This window comes from Paramisgurnus dabryanus, chromosome 11 (genome assembly GCF_030506205.2).
Source record: "Paramisgurnus dabryanus chromosome 11, PD_genome_1.1, whole genome shotgun sequence".
Taxonomy (NCBI): domain Eukaryota; kingdom Metazoa; phylum Chordata; class Actinopteri; order Cypriniformes; family Cobitidae; genus Paramisgurnus; species Paramisgurnus dabryanus.
Genome location: NC_133347.1, coordinates 3,966,541 through 3,980,038, shown reverse-complemented (window position 1 = coordinate 3,980,038; position 13,498 = coordinate 3,966,541). Strand labels below are relative to the sequence as shown.

The following is a 13,498-nucleotide window of genomic DNA, read 5'->3' as shown; positions in this document are numbered from 1 at the left end:
ATTAAATAACTGCTACTGAAAACAATGCAATAAGTTATTATATTTTACTCATTATTAAAAAGTGATTGTATTCAATAATGTTATTGTAAGAAACTGAATTGTTAATTTTGTTTACAGAATAAACTGAAATAAACAAAAAAAATTTATATTTGGCATAATTTGTGCAATCGGCATAATTTACAATGCAACCCATGACCTTTGTGGCCATTAACACAATGCTATAATTACGCTTGAGGAGAACTATGACATGAACTAAAACTTAAAACAAAAATTAGGGACAATATAAAACTGAGAAGAGACACGTTAATTCTTTCTCTGCCAAAAAAATTACAGCCAGCACCAGCATTTTTTTCATGATTTTCACAAAAGTTTAATGCCTTCCAGAAAATTTTCTACTTTAAATATATAAACATACAATATTTCAAATGAAAGAATTGACCCTCTGCTTTCAAACAAAAAATGAAAAAGAAAAAAAAGCTTCATCATTTGTTCTCTCTTTATCACCTCTCAAATATGGTTAGGTTTCTTCAAAAATACAAAATTTTGAGCAAAAAGCTGAAATATTTGTAAAGGACTTTTGTTAGAAATCAGATTCAGAACAATGATCAAAACATACAGAGTTTTTACTGTTTTTGAATCAGTAGTAGCTTCAGTGTTTTATAAGCTGGGTAAGCACGCCACCTAGTGGATAATAGAGGAAATATGGATTGCCATAAAAACTCGTCAGGGAAGCGTCATTGGCAGTGAAGCTTTTCTCTTAACTGACAAGATAACTCGTCAATGGCGGGGAAAGAGTTAAGTTATGTGTGTTAATAAGTAATGGGGCAAATGTAAAATGAGGCAAATCACTTTTCCCACATTGGTGGGATCAATTTATATTTTCAAATGTTATACCTAAAATTCCAAAATATTTATGATTTATATAACCAAGTCTCATTGAAATTGGTTGGACATTAAGGTTAAATTCAAATTTTATATTCTCACAGGCAGGTGGTTTAGTCATATTCCATACACATATTTTTTTTACTTTAAAAGCAAACTTTCATAATTGAAAACTCTTGAGAACAAAGCAAAAACAAAAACTGTCAGAGATCAGATCGCCAAAATAACAGGCGTATAATAATAAATGATGGACTATCTCTGACTAGTCAGTCGAGATTTACAAGTACACAACTTTCGTTTACTATACTGTACCACTTCAAAATCATTTGCTATTACTACGTAACATAATTCTGCAGCATATATTGAGGTATTTATAAAATATTGTTTCTCTTGTTTCAATTTACAAGAAGTACCATAAAGAAATGTCAAGTCTATGTAAACATTTAAAATATATTTAACATATTTGTGGGTTTTATTAAACTTCAAGTCTTATACTGCAGTAGGGGTCTGTAGGCTGGTGTCAGATGTCTCACTTGCAAATTCATCGCTCTCCTCAGGCTCTCTTGTTTGAGTATTCATCCCTCGGTCTAAAAAAATAATAAAAAGTTTAGTAAATTATATATTTTTCTCTTCACACAGTGGACATACAACTTCCAAAATATAAGTTACTAAAATATATAAATTGTATATAAAATAGGTCTCAAAATATTAAGGAACTTGCATTTGTTTTACATTTATGTCAACAAGCATCCATACCACCAGGCTCTTCAAACAAACAGCTTTATGTGTTAGATGCTGTAGTTTGACTGATGTTTTAAGCTTTTTATAATCTTTTGTTTATGTTTAAAGAATGTTATTATAAAGGGCTTCCTAGACAAGAAATATATGTTAAGTGTATGTCATGTTTTGAAAATTTACTAGGTTTTTGTAATACATATCCATCACCACAGATGATGCACACTTCGAAAGACGTGCCATACACACAAATGAAAAAAAAAATTATATATATATATTATGTATATAAATGTCCATGACAAGAGTTTTTGCTTATATGATTATACTTTCATAGTTTACCTTTACAAGTAAAAATATTTAACATTGCTCAGATAAAATATGATAAAATGACATAATACAAAATGTAAATAAATAATTTATCAACATGAAATTATTTGATCAAATATATCTTCACCATTAAACATCATGATGGTGCCACTGCCAAAATTAGATTAGGGCTGCATAACAATTCATCGTAATCAATCGTTTGCAGAATTAAAGTTTTTGTTTACATCATATGTGTGTGTGTGTTGTGTACAATAATTATGTATATATAAATACACAAATATTTAAGAAATATCTACATGTTTATATACATTTTTCATCTTAAAATTATACATGAATGTGTGTGTATTTATATATAAATAATTATTATACACAATACACACACACATAATGTAAACAAAACCTTTTATTCTGCAAACGATTAGTTGCGATGAGTTGTTATGCAGCCCTACATTAGATTTCAATATGCTCTTGTATTTGTACTTAAATTCACACACCTGTACTTAAAAAACAAAGTTATAATCAACAAATCACTTCCTCAACACAAATCTATATACATCTGCTATTGGGTTTAGTAAAACAGGAGCATGTTAAACAGTATCTAGTACTGTATGAACCATCATGTTTTGTATCAGAGCTACATCCTAATTTACAGATAATAAATGAAAAAAAAATCTCCATCATTATTCGAAGAAAACTGCAAGTTTGCATTATTTTCATTTCAATTTATTTTTTTTATTTTGGGGGGGTGCCTAAAAAGCATAAGCATGTGTCACTACCAAGCGTTTTTTTTGTAACCAAATTAAATTCTACTCAACCATGGTGAATTTTCACACATACATAATGAGTCACCTGATGACAGGAGATCAGAAGTCAAAATCCTTCCCTCTTCATACAGCTCCATTTTCTGGACAAACCTCTGCCTCACAGAGTTAACAACAACAACTGAAGATTCAACCAGAGGAAAAACAGAAAGTCAGACATTCAGCAAACAGCCTAATCTGAAGAAGACCAATTACAGTTTTTGTAACCCTGACCGTATTTCTTGTTTTCATTTGATAAATATCCCATTACCTTCATTTGGACTGGACTGTGACGGGTCACTGCCTAAAGATCCACTTGAATTAGTGCTCTGATTATCACAGGCCCCACACGACAAAGGCTGAGATCTGCTACCGGTGTTTGTAAAGTAGTGAGAAAAGCCTTGACTCTCATCCGATTCACACGGTATTCCGGAGGACTGTGAAGCCCAGGATTCAGCATTCCACCCGGACTTGTCTGACTGAGTCACTGTAGACTTTAAAGTAGGAAAGATGGGCTTATGAAGGCAGGGGTAAGTGTCCTCCTGAGGGCAGAGTTTTGAAAACTGCTGGGCCAGAGAGTCCAGTGAACTGTTCTCAGAACGCAAAGGCTCTGGGGTGGAAAGATCAGATGGTACTGGAAATATTTTCACCGTAGTTGATCTGCCACAAGTCGTCAACTCCGAATATAAGTCAAGCAGTTCTTTAAATACCTGTAACACAAAAATTAAATGGCAGAAGTTAAAGGTGCGCAGTCATTTTTTAATAATTAAAAAGTAAATACGTAATAAACTTCAGAAAGTCATATTAGTATCTTAATAAAAAAGCTATAAGCCGTGAATCTGTGGTTTACAGTTGGACCAGAGTTTTTTTAGATACCTACACTCTAAAAAACAAACGGTGCTATATAGCACCAAAACAGTTGCTTTGGATCGTAACGATAGAAGAACCATTTTTAGTGCCATATAGCACCGGTGAAGAACCAGTGAAGCACCAGTGAAGCACCTGTGTAGAACCATATAGTGCTATGTAGAACCATATGTGGTGCTATATGGCCCCTATATGGTTCTACACTGGTGCTTCACTGGTGCTTCACTGTTGCTTCACTGGTTCTTCACCGGTGCTATATGGCACTAAAATGGTTCTTCTATCGTTACGATCCAAAGCAACTGTTTTGGTGCTATATAGCACCGTTTGTTTTTTTAGAGTGTAGCAAGGTTTAAAAAAAAATGTGATCATGAATAAACAAACAATGCATACTGTACAATTACTACAATGAAATGTCATTGTCATGATAGAAAAAAATTATCATACATTTTTTACCCTTATAAAGGTGAAAAAAATATGAATTTTAAGAAAACTGACTAAAAGCACAAACCTGACTTCATGTCTTTATTAAATAAAAGATTATATAACCAATATGTTGGGTGTTTTGTTCATGTATTATCATTTTAAAGAAAAAAGTTTTAGCAACAAAGCCAGTAAGTGTATATCACACTATACCCGCCTTTGATCTGTCCGTCACAGGTGTTTTCAATTTAACGCAGACCGAGGTAGAGCGTGCTCGCGGTGTGCCCCTTATGCAGTCGCTCGTATAATGTGATGTCATACAAGGACCTGTCTCCACATCTCTAAAAAAGTCAGGCGCATCTCTAACAAACTTAATGAACACCCCTAAGTGTTGGCAAGTCCTACAAGACCAGATCTAAGAAAGTTCTTTGAAAACAATTAGATAACAAAATACCAATACTGAAGCAATACGGTCACAGGTTTATGTTTCTAGATTAATGTCCCAAACGTTGCCCAACCAATCACAATCAAGAACCGGAACTACTAATAATCATATAGCGCACAAATAAATTGATTCTCATACTTCGGTCATGCGAGGTCTCTTTTTCCTCCGCCGGTCTAGACATTGACATGCCAGTTTGGAGATTTCCAATGATCCATGCAAGGCAGGTGTGTCTTCAGTCATCAATCGAGAATCCAGATGTTTCCTACAGATGTTCTCCGCTGCATGCATAGAGGACAGTTCCCGTGAGTGCTTTCCTTTGCTGAAGCTTCTGTCGTCTTCCTCCTCCTCTTTTACTAGATCTTTCTGTGAGAGATTTACATTCACCAACCATTAGCCACGGCCAAAGGTTAAATTGTGAGACTAAATGGCTTTAAAGGTTCTCACCAAGTAAACATTTTTGGACTGACCATCGACTTCTAGAGCCCTTCGTCCAGTAAGTACCTCTAAAATAACCTGTGGTGCCACAGAAACTGGAATGTTATGCTTTATTCTAAATAAAAAAGTGAACGGAATTTGTATCTTTGTATCTGTTCAGAAAATAACAACAAATAAAAGGCTCTTACCACACCAAAGCTGTAGATATCAATCTCCACCCCCATCTGTCCATCTTTTAAATACTCTTCTGGTAGATATGCGAGAGTTCCCCGTACCGTTGAAGTCTGTGCCACGCTACATGTCTTGCCTGGAGTTTTGTTGGGGTTCCGACATAAACGTGCCATTCCAAAATCACCCAGCTTGGGCTCCAGATGATGTCCTAAAAAGATGTTGGAGCTGAAACAGAGACACATAAATGGTTTGTATACGAAGCCTGATGCTAACAGTCAAAGTCAACAAGAAATGTCCTGCAAATCCTGTATGAGGACAATAATCAGTATTGCTCACAGGTCACCATCATCATTTCTTTATTCAGGGTTCCCACACTTTAGTTAACTTCAGATTCAAGGACCTTTCGAGGACTTTCCATGTCCAATACCCTCAAATTCAAGGACTAAATGTGGGGACACATTTCAAGTGAGAGCAAGGTTACATTGTGTCACCTTTAAAGATACATTGTGACAGTTCCCTTTCGAGGGAACTCACGCTGCATCACTTTGGTAACACTTTGGGGACGCCTCCAAGGGTAAGTGCGTCTGAATGTGTATATCAAATTCAACCAATGGTGAGGCTTAACGACAAAGACAGGGTGACGCTGGAGCCAGGAAGTATATCGCTATATGAAATATTGTCAAAGACTGTGTTACAGGGATACAGGAAGTATGGCAAGGGAGACGCAGCGTCTCGTTCCCTTCTCAGAGAACAACAGTTACATACGTAACCCGAGACGTTTTCATGTGTCAAACACAACTATGCAAAAAAACATTTTGGTATGAATCAACATTCGCATACAGAAGATATAAGCATTTATTAGCTTTAAAAAGTCAAATTTTTATGATATTATCCTACACTACACAGGGAATAATATGGATTTTTTTCCAGAAAACTTCTTGCATAAAATAGATTCAAGTTCTTTCAATGACCTGTATGTATGTATGTATTTTCAAAAACTTCCCAGGGCCTTGAATTTTTTTCCTCAGATTCACAAACTTTCAAGGATTTTAAGGACCTGTGGGAACCCTGTTTATTGTGCTGAACACAAAGAAAAATATTTAGTTTTTTTTATAACCAAACAAATCTGGGGCACCATTAACTTCCATAATATAATTTTTTCCTACTATGGAAGTCAATGAAGACCCAGATCTGCTTGGTTCAAACAGTCTTCAAAATGTCTTCCTTTGTGTTCAGCAGAACAAAGAAATTTACATAAGTTTGATACAACAGATTTTTCATTTTACGGTAAACTGTCCCTTTAATACACTTGTAAAATAAGTGTAAAGTAAATACGTAAACGTTTAGTTTGAACGGACCTTTTGATATCTCCATGAATAAGCACAGGTGAGGAGGAATGAAGGTACTGGATAGCTTTTGCAGTGCCAAGCAGAATATTAACACGCTGTGACCAAGAGAGGGCAATGTTGTCCTGAAAGAGACGGGTGTTAGAAAAAAAAAAGGAACAGTTTGCACAAAAAATTACATGTATGTACATTTTTATTTAGTCACCACCAGTTCCTAACCTTTCCTGAGTTCTCTTTTCTATATTATACGAAAGCGAATGAGGATGGACTGTCCGGTGTCCGAATTCAACAATTTCAAGTTCAAAGTCCACATATAGGTTTGGATAAAGATAAGGTGATGACTTTTTTTATTTATGCATATTTATTAATTAATTTATTAAGATAGGGTTCGAACCTTTGACCTTCTGCTCTGCTAACTTAATATGAACTAAACCAAACCATATTTTATACCAAATGCAGTTGCTCACCTTACAATGTAGTCGGTCTTCTAAAGAGCCATTTGGCATGTAAGCAGATATGAGACAATACATTTGTCCTTTGATACTGTAACCAACAAGGTCCATTATGTTGGGATGTCTGTATCTGCAGGATAGAAAATATGCTAAAAATGTGCTTCTTTGGATTATGTTAAATATTTCTTGGAAGTATTTAAGAGTTGCATAAGAAAGCAAAGCGTGAAAGTATTGGCAGAGGTGTCAGAAACAATGACCTATTTAGGAAAGAAAATTATGACAACGACTAACCACAAACACTTTGGTGGGTGGGCAGGAGACTCATTTTTTACAGGTCATGAAGAGTAAAGGTGTTTAAAGAGCAATCGAAATATCAAGCGGGCAAGTCCCTTTCCGTTTCTGTTAAACAAACATAAATGAATCACAGACAGAAAGACCTGACTGATAGGAAAAAAGGACAAGGTGCAAGAGAAGAAAACACAAGGCACAAAGCAGAAGCTGGCCAGAGAAACTTTCTTACTGCGATAGTTTCTCTACTTCTGTCCTGAAACTTTCCTTCACGACACTCCAGTCCAAATGAGAGTCCTGGCCGGCATGAAACAGAGTTAGTTAATTAGTTTAGAAAATAAATAAATCACTATGTGAAATCCAGGTTAAAGTCTCATAATCTAATCATGAGAATAGGAGCATCAAAGTTTGACTTTGATCATTGATTGCAATCTTTGACGTGACCTTAATGTGTCTGAACAAACTAATTTGAGCATCTGATGAATAACTGGCGTCATAACAACAAAAAGCACACAAAAATCCCTGCTAAAAATATTTAACATCAACTCGACTATAGCTAAAAATATATTTTTAAAAACTACAAATGCACCCAGAAACCACAAACCGAATGACTCTGCATGATGTGACACCAGTGATTACACATACAAAAATTTTATTGAGTGATGCAATCGTCTATATCACTCATGATTTCTTAGCTACTTTATTGTTGTGTGTATTTATTAGTACCTCTTTTAGCTTCTTCACAGCCAACTCTGTGTTTCTCATCGTAGCTCGATACACGTGTCCGAAACCTCCTTCTCCAATCTGTTTGCACGTGGAGAAGTTGCATGTGCCTTCTTGTACTTCCTCCATCGGCCAGCTCATCGCATTGGAGGAAACCGACGAGAAATCCTGGAGGTTCTCACACGAGCACTGTGAACAAACACAAACTTGAGAAACCGAAACAAAGAAAAATATGATGGCTAAATGCTGACTAATGTCTTGCCACAAAAACACTTATCGTCCCTTGCATTACTGACAGATGTAATAATAATATTTTTCAAATGAAGCACCTTTCTTTCTGTATTAGAGTTTGTTGAAATGATGGAGTCCAGATTAGGAGGCGGAGGACCAGGTTTGGGTAAAGGGCGAATTTCTGAAAAAACAACATCAGAGGAAAATGCATGACATGAAATGCAGCTTAAAGAAATGTGATAGTGGTCAAACATTTTATTTTATAGATATTTATAAGTTATCATAATGTTCAACACATGGAATAGCTTTAAAAACCCACAGGTTACCCGAGTAAATGAAAGGCACTTTGTCACAGCCGACTGTACTGCTTAGAGACACGGTGCTTAGTGTCTCCACTGAAGACGACTGCTGCTCAGACTGAGATCGTGCGTTACGTCTCTCTGTGAAAACAAAGACATTAGCAGATTTATCATCCAAAAACCTGTAGGGTCTGCACAAATAAAATTTAATTGTGCGATGAACAGACGCATTAGCCCTCCCTCATGTACCAACAGCCCTGGCAAAAATATTTCCTCATATTTCATTTTTTTGTTAACAATTGTTTGGATAAAACACAACTGGTTTTCAAATATTTGTTGAAAAATATAAAATAATGTTAGCAACAATTGCTATGCAATTGCATGTATTCAAAAAATACATTGTCATTATATTGGCAATTGGCTAATACGCTCTTTAGTTATTACGATAAAAGGGTATAAAAGCTTTCTTCTTTTGAAATAACACTGATAGTAAATCATGCAAAACAAAGTAAACCGGGTCAGTTTAGATCCGGGGTTTTCAACCTTTTTCCACTTTAAGGCCCCCACACTCACAATTTTTACAAAAAAAAATATATTAAAGCTTTGCATAACTAAACAGATGTACATTTGTCTAAAATAACCAAACACAAAAAAATATTTAGATTTTTTGTTGTTTTAGCATATTTAAAAACTTGTTTTGTCTTACTTTGAATCATTTTAAGCCATCTGGAGGCCCTTTAGTGGCCCCTGGTTGATAAACCCTGGTTAAGATGTTTGGATTTAAATTCGTGCTGACTTAGTGTAATTTATATCACCGTGATTTGTTTGTTCTGGTCTGTGTAATGACAAAGACATATTTACACATTACACAATTATAGACATAAAAAGTCCATGCCACATTATTAAATCAGTTTCTGTGAAATTTACGATAAAAGAAAAGGGTTCACTCAGTGATTGATGCGATCGTGTTCCCCTCCAAGAGTATTAGCATAAGATTTAGATTTATAGATGTATCTGTTTCTCTGAAGCTTATTAAGATAGATGAGGATTCATTAAGTGCTGGGCAGAAAGTGAATGACGGCGCAGTCTTCTGGCAATACACTGCAAAAAAATTTTCAAGAAAAACATTTCTTAGTATTTTTGTATTGTTTTTAGTAAAAATATCAAAAAATTCTTAAATTAAGATGCTTTTTCTTGATGAGCAAAATGACCCAAGAAAACATGTCTAGTTTTAGAATTTAGTGTTTAAGAAATATGTTCAAGATTATTTTGCTTACCCCATTGGCAGATTTTTTTTGCTTGTTTTATGCACAAAATCACTTAAATTTGATATGTTTGGTCTAAAAACTAGACTTATTTTCTTGGGTCATTTTGCTCATCAAGAAAAAGCATCTTAATTTTAGAATTTTTAGATATTTTTACTGAAAACAAGACAAAAATACTAAGAAATGTTTTTCTTGAAAATCTTTTTTTGCAGTGTGTGTTTTTAAATATTTCATTGCTTTCTTATAAATTGCTCAAAGTCATGACTTGGCATCACAATCATGATTTTATGGTAAAATGACACTTTTCTGCATCTATCCATTAATAATTAAACCATAAACAATGCACTGTCACTTTAAATGGGCATGAGCAGCGCAGCAAAAATAGAGTCGACACCGAAACGATCGCAGCACTGCTGCTTCAGCGCTGCTCCTGCTACGCAAGCATGCGCTGTTGACAGGTGAGGTGGGCATGGTTGAACTTGTTAACATGGGTGCCAAAAAAAATATATGCGCTGCTTACGCGCTTCCCACACGTGCGGTGTGAAACCAGCGTTACGTGACAACATTTTCAATGGAAACCATTCAAGATGGTATGTGGTTTGGCTGTTTGTTTACTCCACAATGGAGCTTTCGGGTCCTGAAAATGCAAATGGGTTTCAAACTTCATGTAAAATGTAGAAAGTTTCCTGTGAAGATCAGGTTTAGGGGTTGGGTTAAGGTAAAGTGATAGAAAATACAGTTTGTACAGTATTAAAGTCATTACCTCTATGGTACGCGGGTGTGTTTGTATAAATTGCCTTTGTTGACAGCTTTAACAAGCCAGCTTGTGTGATCAGTTTTCAGTTTTCAGTCTCAAAACTTAAGAAGTTACCTGTCAATAAATTATCTACTTTAAAATCTAAATTAGGTTTCTGGTGTTGTTTTCATCACAGCCACAGAAACCACTTGACATCTGTTTGGTTAAGGCACAGCAGAGACAATGAGATCAAACTGACATACGTTCAAGAATCACATCACGGGCCCTAAACAACCGCAGCTCCTCAAGAACCTTCACAAGTTCTCCGACCGTCCCGTTGCGACAGCCCCATTTGTGCATGAGTTGCTCCGTCCGCCTGCTGCTTTGCTCCAAAAGACGAAGTTCAGTCTGGTCAAGAATTATTTGTGAAGCTGCATCAGAAATAAAACAGAATAAACACCCCTTACAAAAATATACCATGTTAACCACGGTTTCCTTTAAAGTACTCAACTGTTAGTATAGATATGGGTACTCCGTCAATAAGCTTAAGAAGCTTTCAGAATCTTGTTGTTATTACATTTTATGATGAATGTGTGTGTTGATGACGATTATATTTTTAACATAATTTACAGTACTGTAATATCTGTTAGGTATTTTTGATGAAACTACATTTGCATTGGTAACTTTTGTGGTAGACTGAATCACAAGATCACCACCATACAGAAAATTTTACATGAAAATCTCAAGTGACTTTAATGACAAATGAAAACATTAACACTTTAACTGTCACGCCGCCTTTTTAAGTGGGGGGGTGAAAAGGTGATGTGAATGTTCAAATTAATATAACTCTGGCATTCTTTAGTCTAAAATCTTGATCTCTTTTTAAAGAAGACACTTCAAAAAATTTCACTGAAGTGTCTGGATTTGTGAATAAAAAAAAAAAAGCTATAGCAGTTTAAATTTATTTAGAAAATAAAAAGAATGCAATAAAGTATATATTTTATAATTAAAACCCATAAAAATGAAAATGTTTTACTCTCAAAATGCTACAAAAATAAAGCCATAAGTTTCATGTAGTTCTGATCCAAATTTCAAGTTAAAATCACAAACAATGAGGTTTTTGTCACACTTTAAGTGGATTTACCAACAAAGGCCACTAGGTGTCAACAGTTTGCTGCATACTCACAATCACAAATTAATAAATTTCTGTCACTGCATCATTATTAATGAAAAAAATGGTTCTTGGAGCTTTCCAATGATATATAGTTTGCCAAGATTTATAATAGGATATTACAATTATGAATATAGTATTTAATATGTATTCCTACAGGGTGAGTGACATTTCCAAAATGACTCTCACTTAAAAATTTCTTTCATCAAATGTCTTTGAAATATGAAAACTACATTCTTAGAGCTTTCCAACAATATATAGTTTGTCAAGATTATTTCAGGTTTATAGGACATCTATGATCTAATAATAAATGTGTAAAAACACCTTGGGCCCAGCTGTTGGCCAGTGACATTTTAGAAAATTACTCATACTATATCATTATTTTTGCAAAATGGTGATGAAATATGAAAACCTCAATCTGAGATTTTTTTAAAGATATATAATTTGTCAAGATTAGTGCTGGTTAAGACTAAGAAATTATTGTAATGTCAAACGTGACAGTTAAAGGGTAAATTACGTTAAACTAATTCGTATCGCAATATGGTTTCCAACTAAGAACAAAATCTAAAATTGAGTCTTAAATGCAACCAATAACCATCTTATGGCATCATCACAGCATTTTACATAGGTCAGAAAATAAACTAATGATCTCTAGTGAACCACATCAACAATACCCCTTTAAATGTTCACCAATAAATGCAAGCACTCAAGTTATTTACCTCTATTCTGACGTCACCCATCATCAGGCCAAAACGTTTAATCCTGACATTTAGCAAAACTAATCTCAAAATAAATCTTTTCCAAAGCCCAACAAACATCAAGACGATGTACAAACGTTATTTACCCCTGAAAGAAGTGAATAAATCATCGGTGTAACAATTTAAACACTATAAACAAAACTGAACTTTTTTACGTCATATGGACGGCTAAGCAAGTTAGCGAAAGTGCTAATCAGGTTTCGCGCTTTGGGTTAAGTCGATTTAAAGTAATAATAAATGATCACAACACAGTCATGATAAAACTACAAATACATATAATGATCTTACCGAATAATGTCCAGTCTGAGTGTGAAAGTGAATCTATAATCCGTGTAAAGTCAGTCATAACAGACGCGGGTAAGTTGTAGAGAAACTCTCTGTCAAACTCCGCTCCTGACATTTTCTCTGCGCTTTCAGTGTTTTGTTCTCGTTTATTCTCCTCCGTAGATCTGCTCTTCATCAAAAAAGGCACTCTTCCTAAAGAGGGGATTTCCTACTTGTGGCTGTCACTTGCGTTAGTGGTCCTCCTTTGCTTTTCTTTTGCTTTGACTCAACACGATTTGTAAATCGTACTGTGGCGATGACGTACCTCGTGAATATTAATGAGGTCACATTACGTTCAGACAAGACGACTTTGTAATGTCTGGCGGTTTTAGTTGTTTATACAATTGTATTTATTTATTTATGATGGTCTTATTCCATTAGTCTATTCCGTTAGTCATTACAATGTCATGTTTGTTAAATAAAAATAATAATATTAGCAATAATATTTTGGCGTTCACTCCATCTGTTTGTGTTAGACCCGAGTTATATGGTAAAACTTGTAAACGCAACCACCCTTACGTGCATAAATGCACATCTTTCACTTCTTCTTTTCACATTTAGCAACAGGATAAATATCAAATGCCCTTCGTATTTAAACTGCTGCTTTATAGCATTTATTTGGTGATCTTTGTTGTTATTTTCTTCACAAAAAAATTCAAGTGACGCAATGGACAAGTTCTCATTGCGCAAACCCCGTTGCATAAATGCGTATTTGTCTCATACGTGCGTTCTTTCTTTCTTTTTTTTGGTCTGATAAACACGATTAACATGTAAACCACTACTTGTTTAATGGTAACCATGTAAAAATATAATAATCAAATGC

At 34.8% G+C, this 13,498-nt stretch overlaps 1 protein-coding gene across 2 annotated transcripts; it reads right to left on the bottom strand.

The window, feature by feature from the left end:
- Positions 1–345: 345 nt before the first annotated feature.
- Positions 346–12,928, bottom strand: irak1 (interleukin-1 receptor-associated kinase 1). Of its 2 annotated transcripts, none has more exons than XM_065270259.2 (14): positions 12,640–12,928; positions 10,686–10,853; positions 8,449–8,562; positions 8,221–8,303; positions 7,895–8,080; positions 7,401–7,465; positions 6,896–7,010; positions 6,441–6,553; positions 5,100–5,307; positions 4,921–4,989; positions 4,615–4,839; positions 3,016–3,454; positions 2,782–2,886; positions 346–1,469 (listed from the first exon to the last, which is right to left on the bottom strand). In XM_065270259.2, the coding sequence occupies exons 1-14, from the start codon at positions 12,809–12,811 to the stop codon at positions 1,372–1,374; spliced, it is 2,160 nt and encodes a 719-aa protein (XP_065126331.2). In that variant the 5' UTR covers positions 12,812–12,928; the 3' UTR covers positions 346–1,371. The 2 variants fall into 2 exon arrangements, with proteins under 2 accessions (XP_065126331.2, XP_065126332.2); XM_065270260.2 differs by having other exon boundaries at positions 2,794–2,886.
- Between the last annotated feature and the right edge of the window lie 570 nt (positions 12,929–13,498).

Coding starts and splice junctions, on each gene's coding strand:
- irak1 (XM_065270259.2), bottom strand. CDS start 12,811: ATGAAGAGCAGATCTACGGAGGAGAATAAACGAGAACAAAACACTGAA. Junction 10,854..12,639: donor CTCAGACTGGACATTATTCG/GTAAGATCATTA, acceptor TTTCTGATGCAG/CTTCACAAATAATTCTTGAC. Junction 8,304..8,448: donor AGTGCCTTTCATTTACTCGG/GTAACCTGTGGG, acceptor TTGTTTTTTCAG/AAATTCGCCCTTTACCCAAA.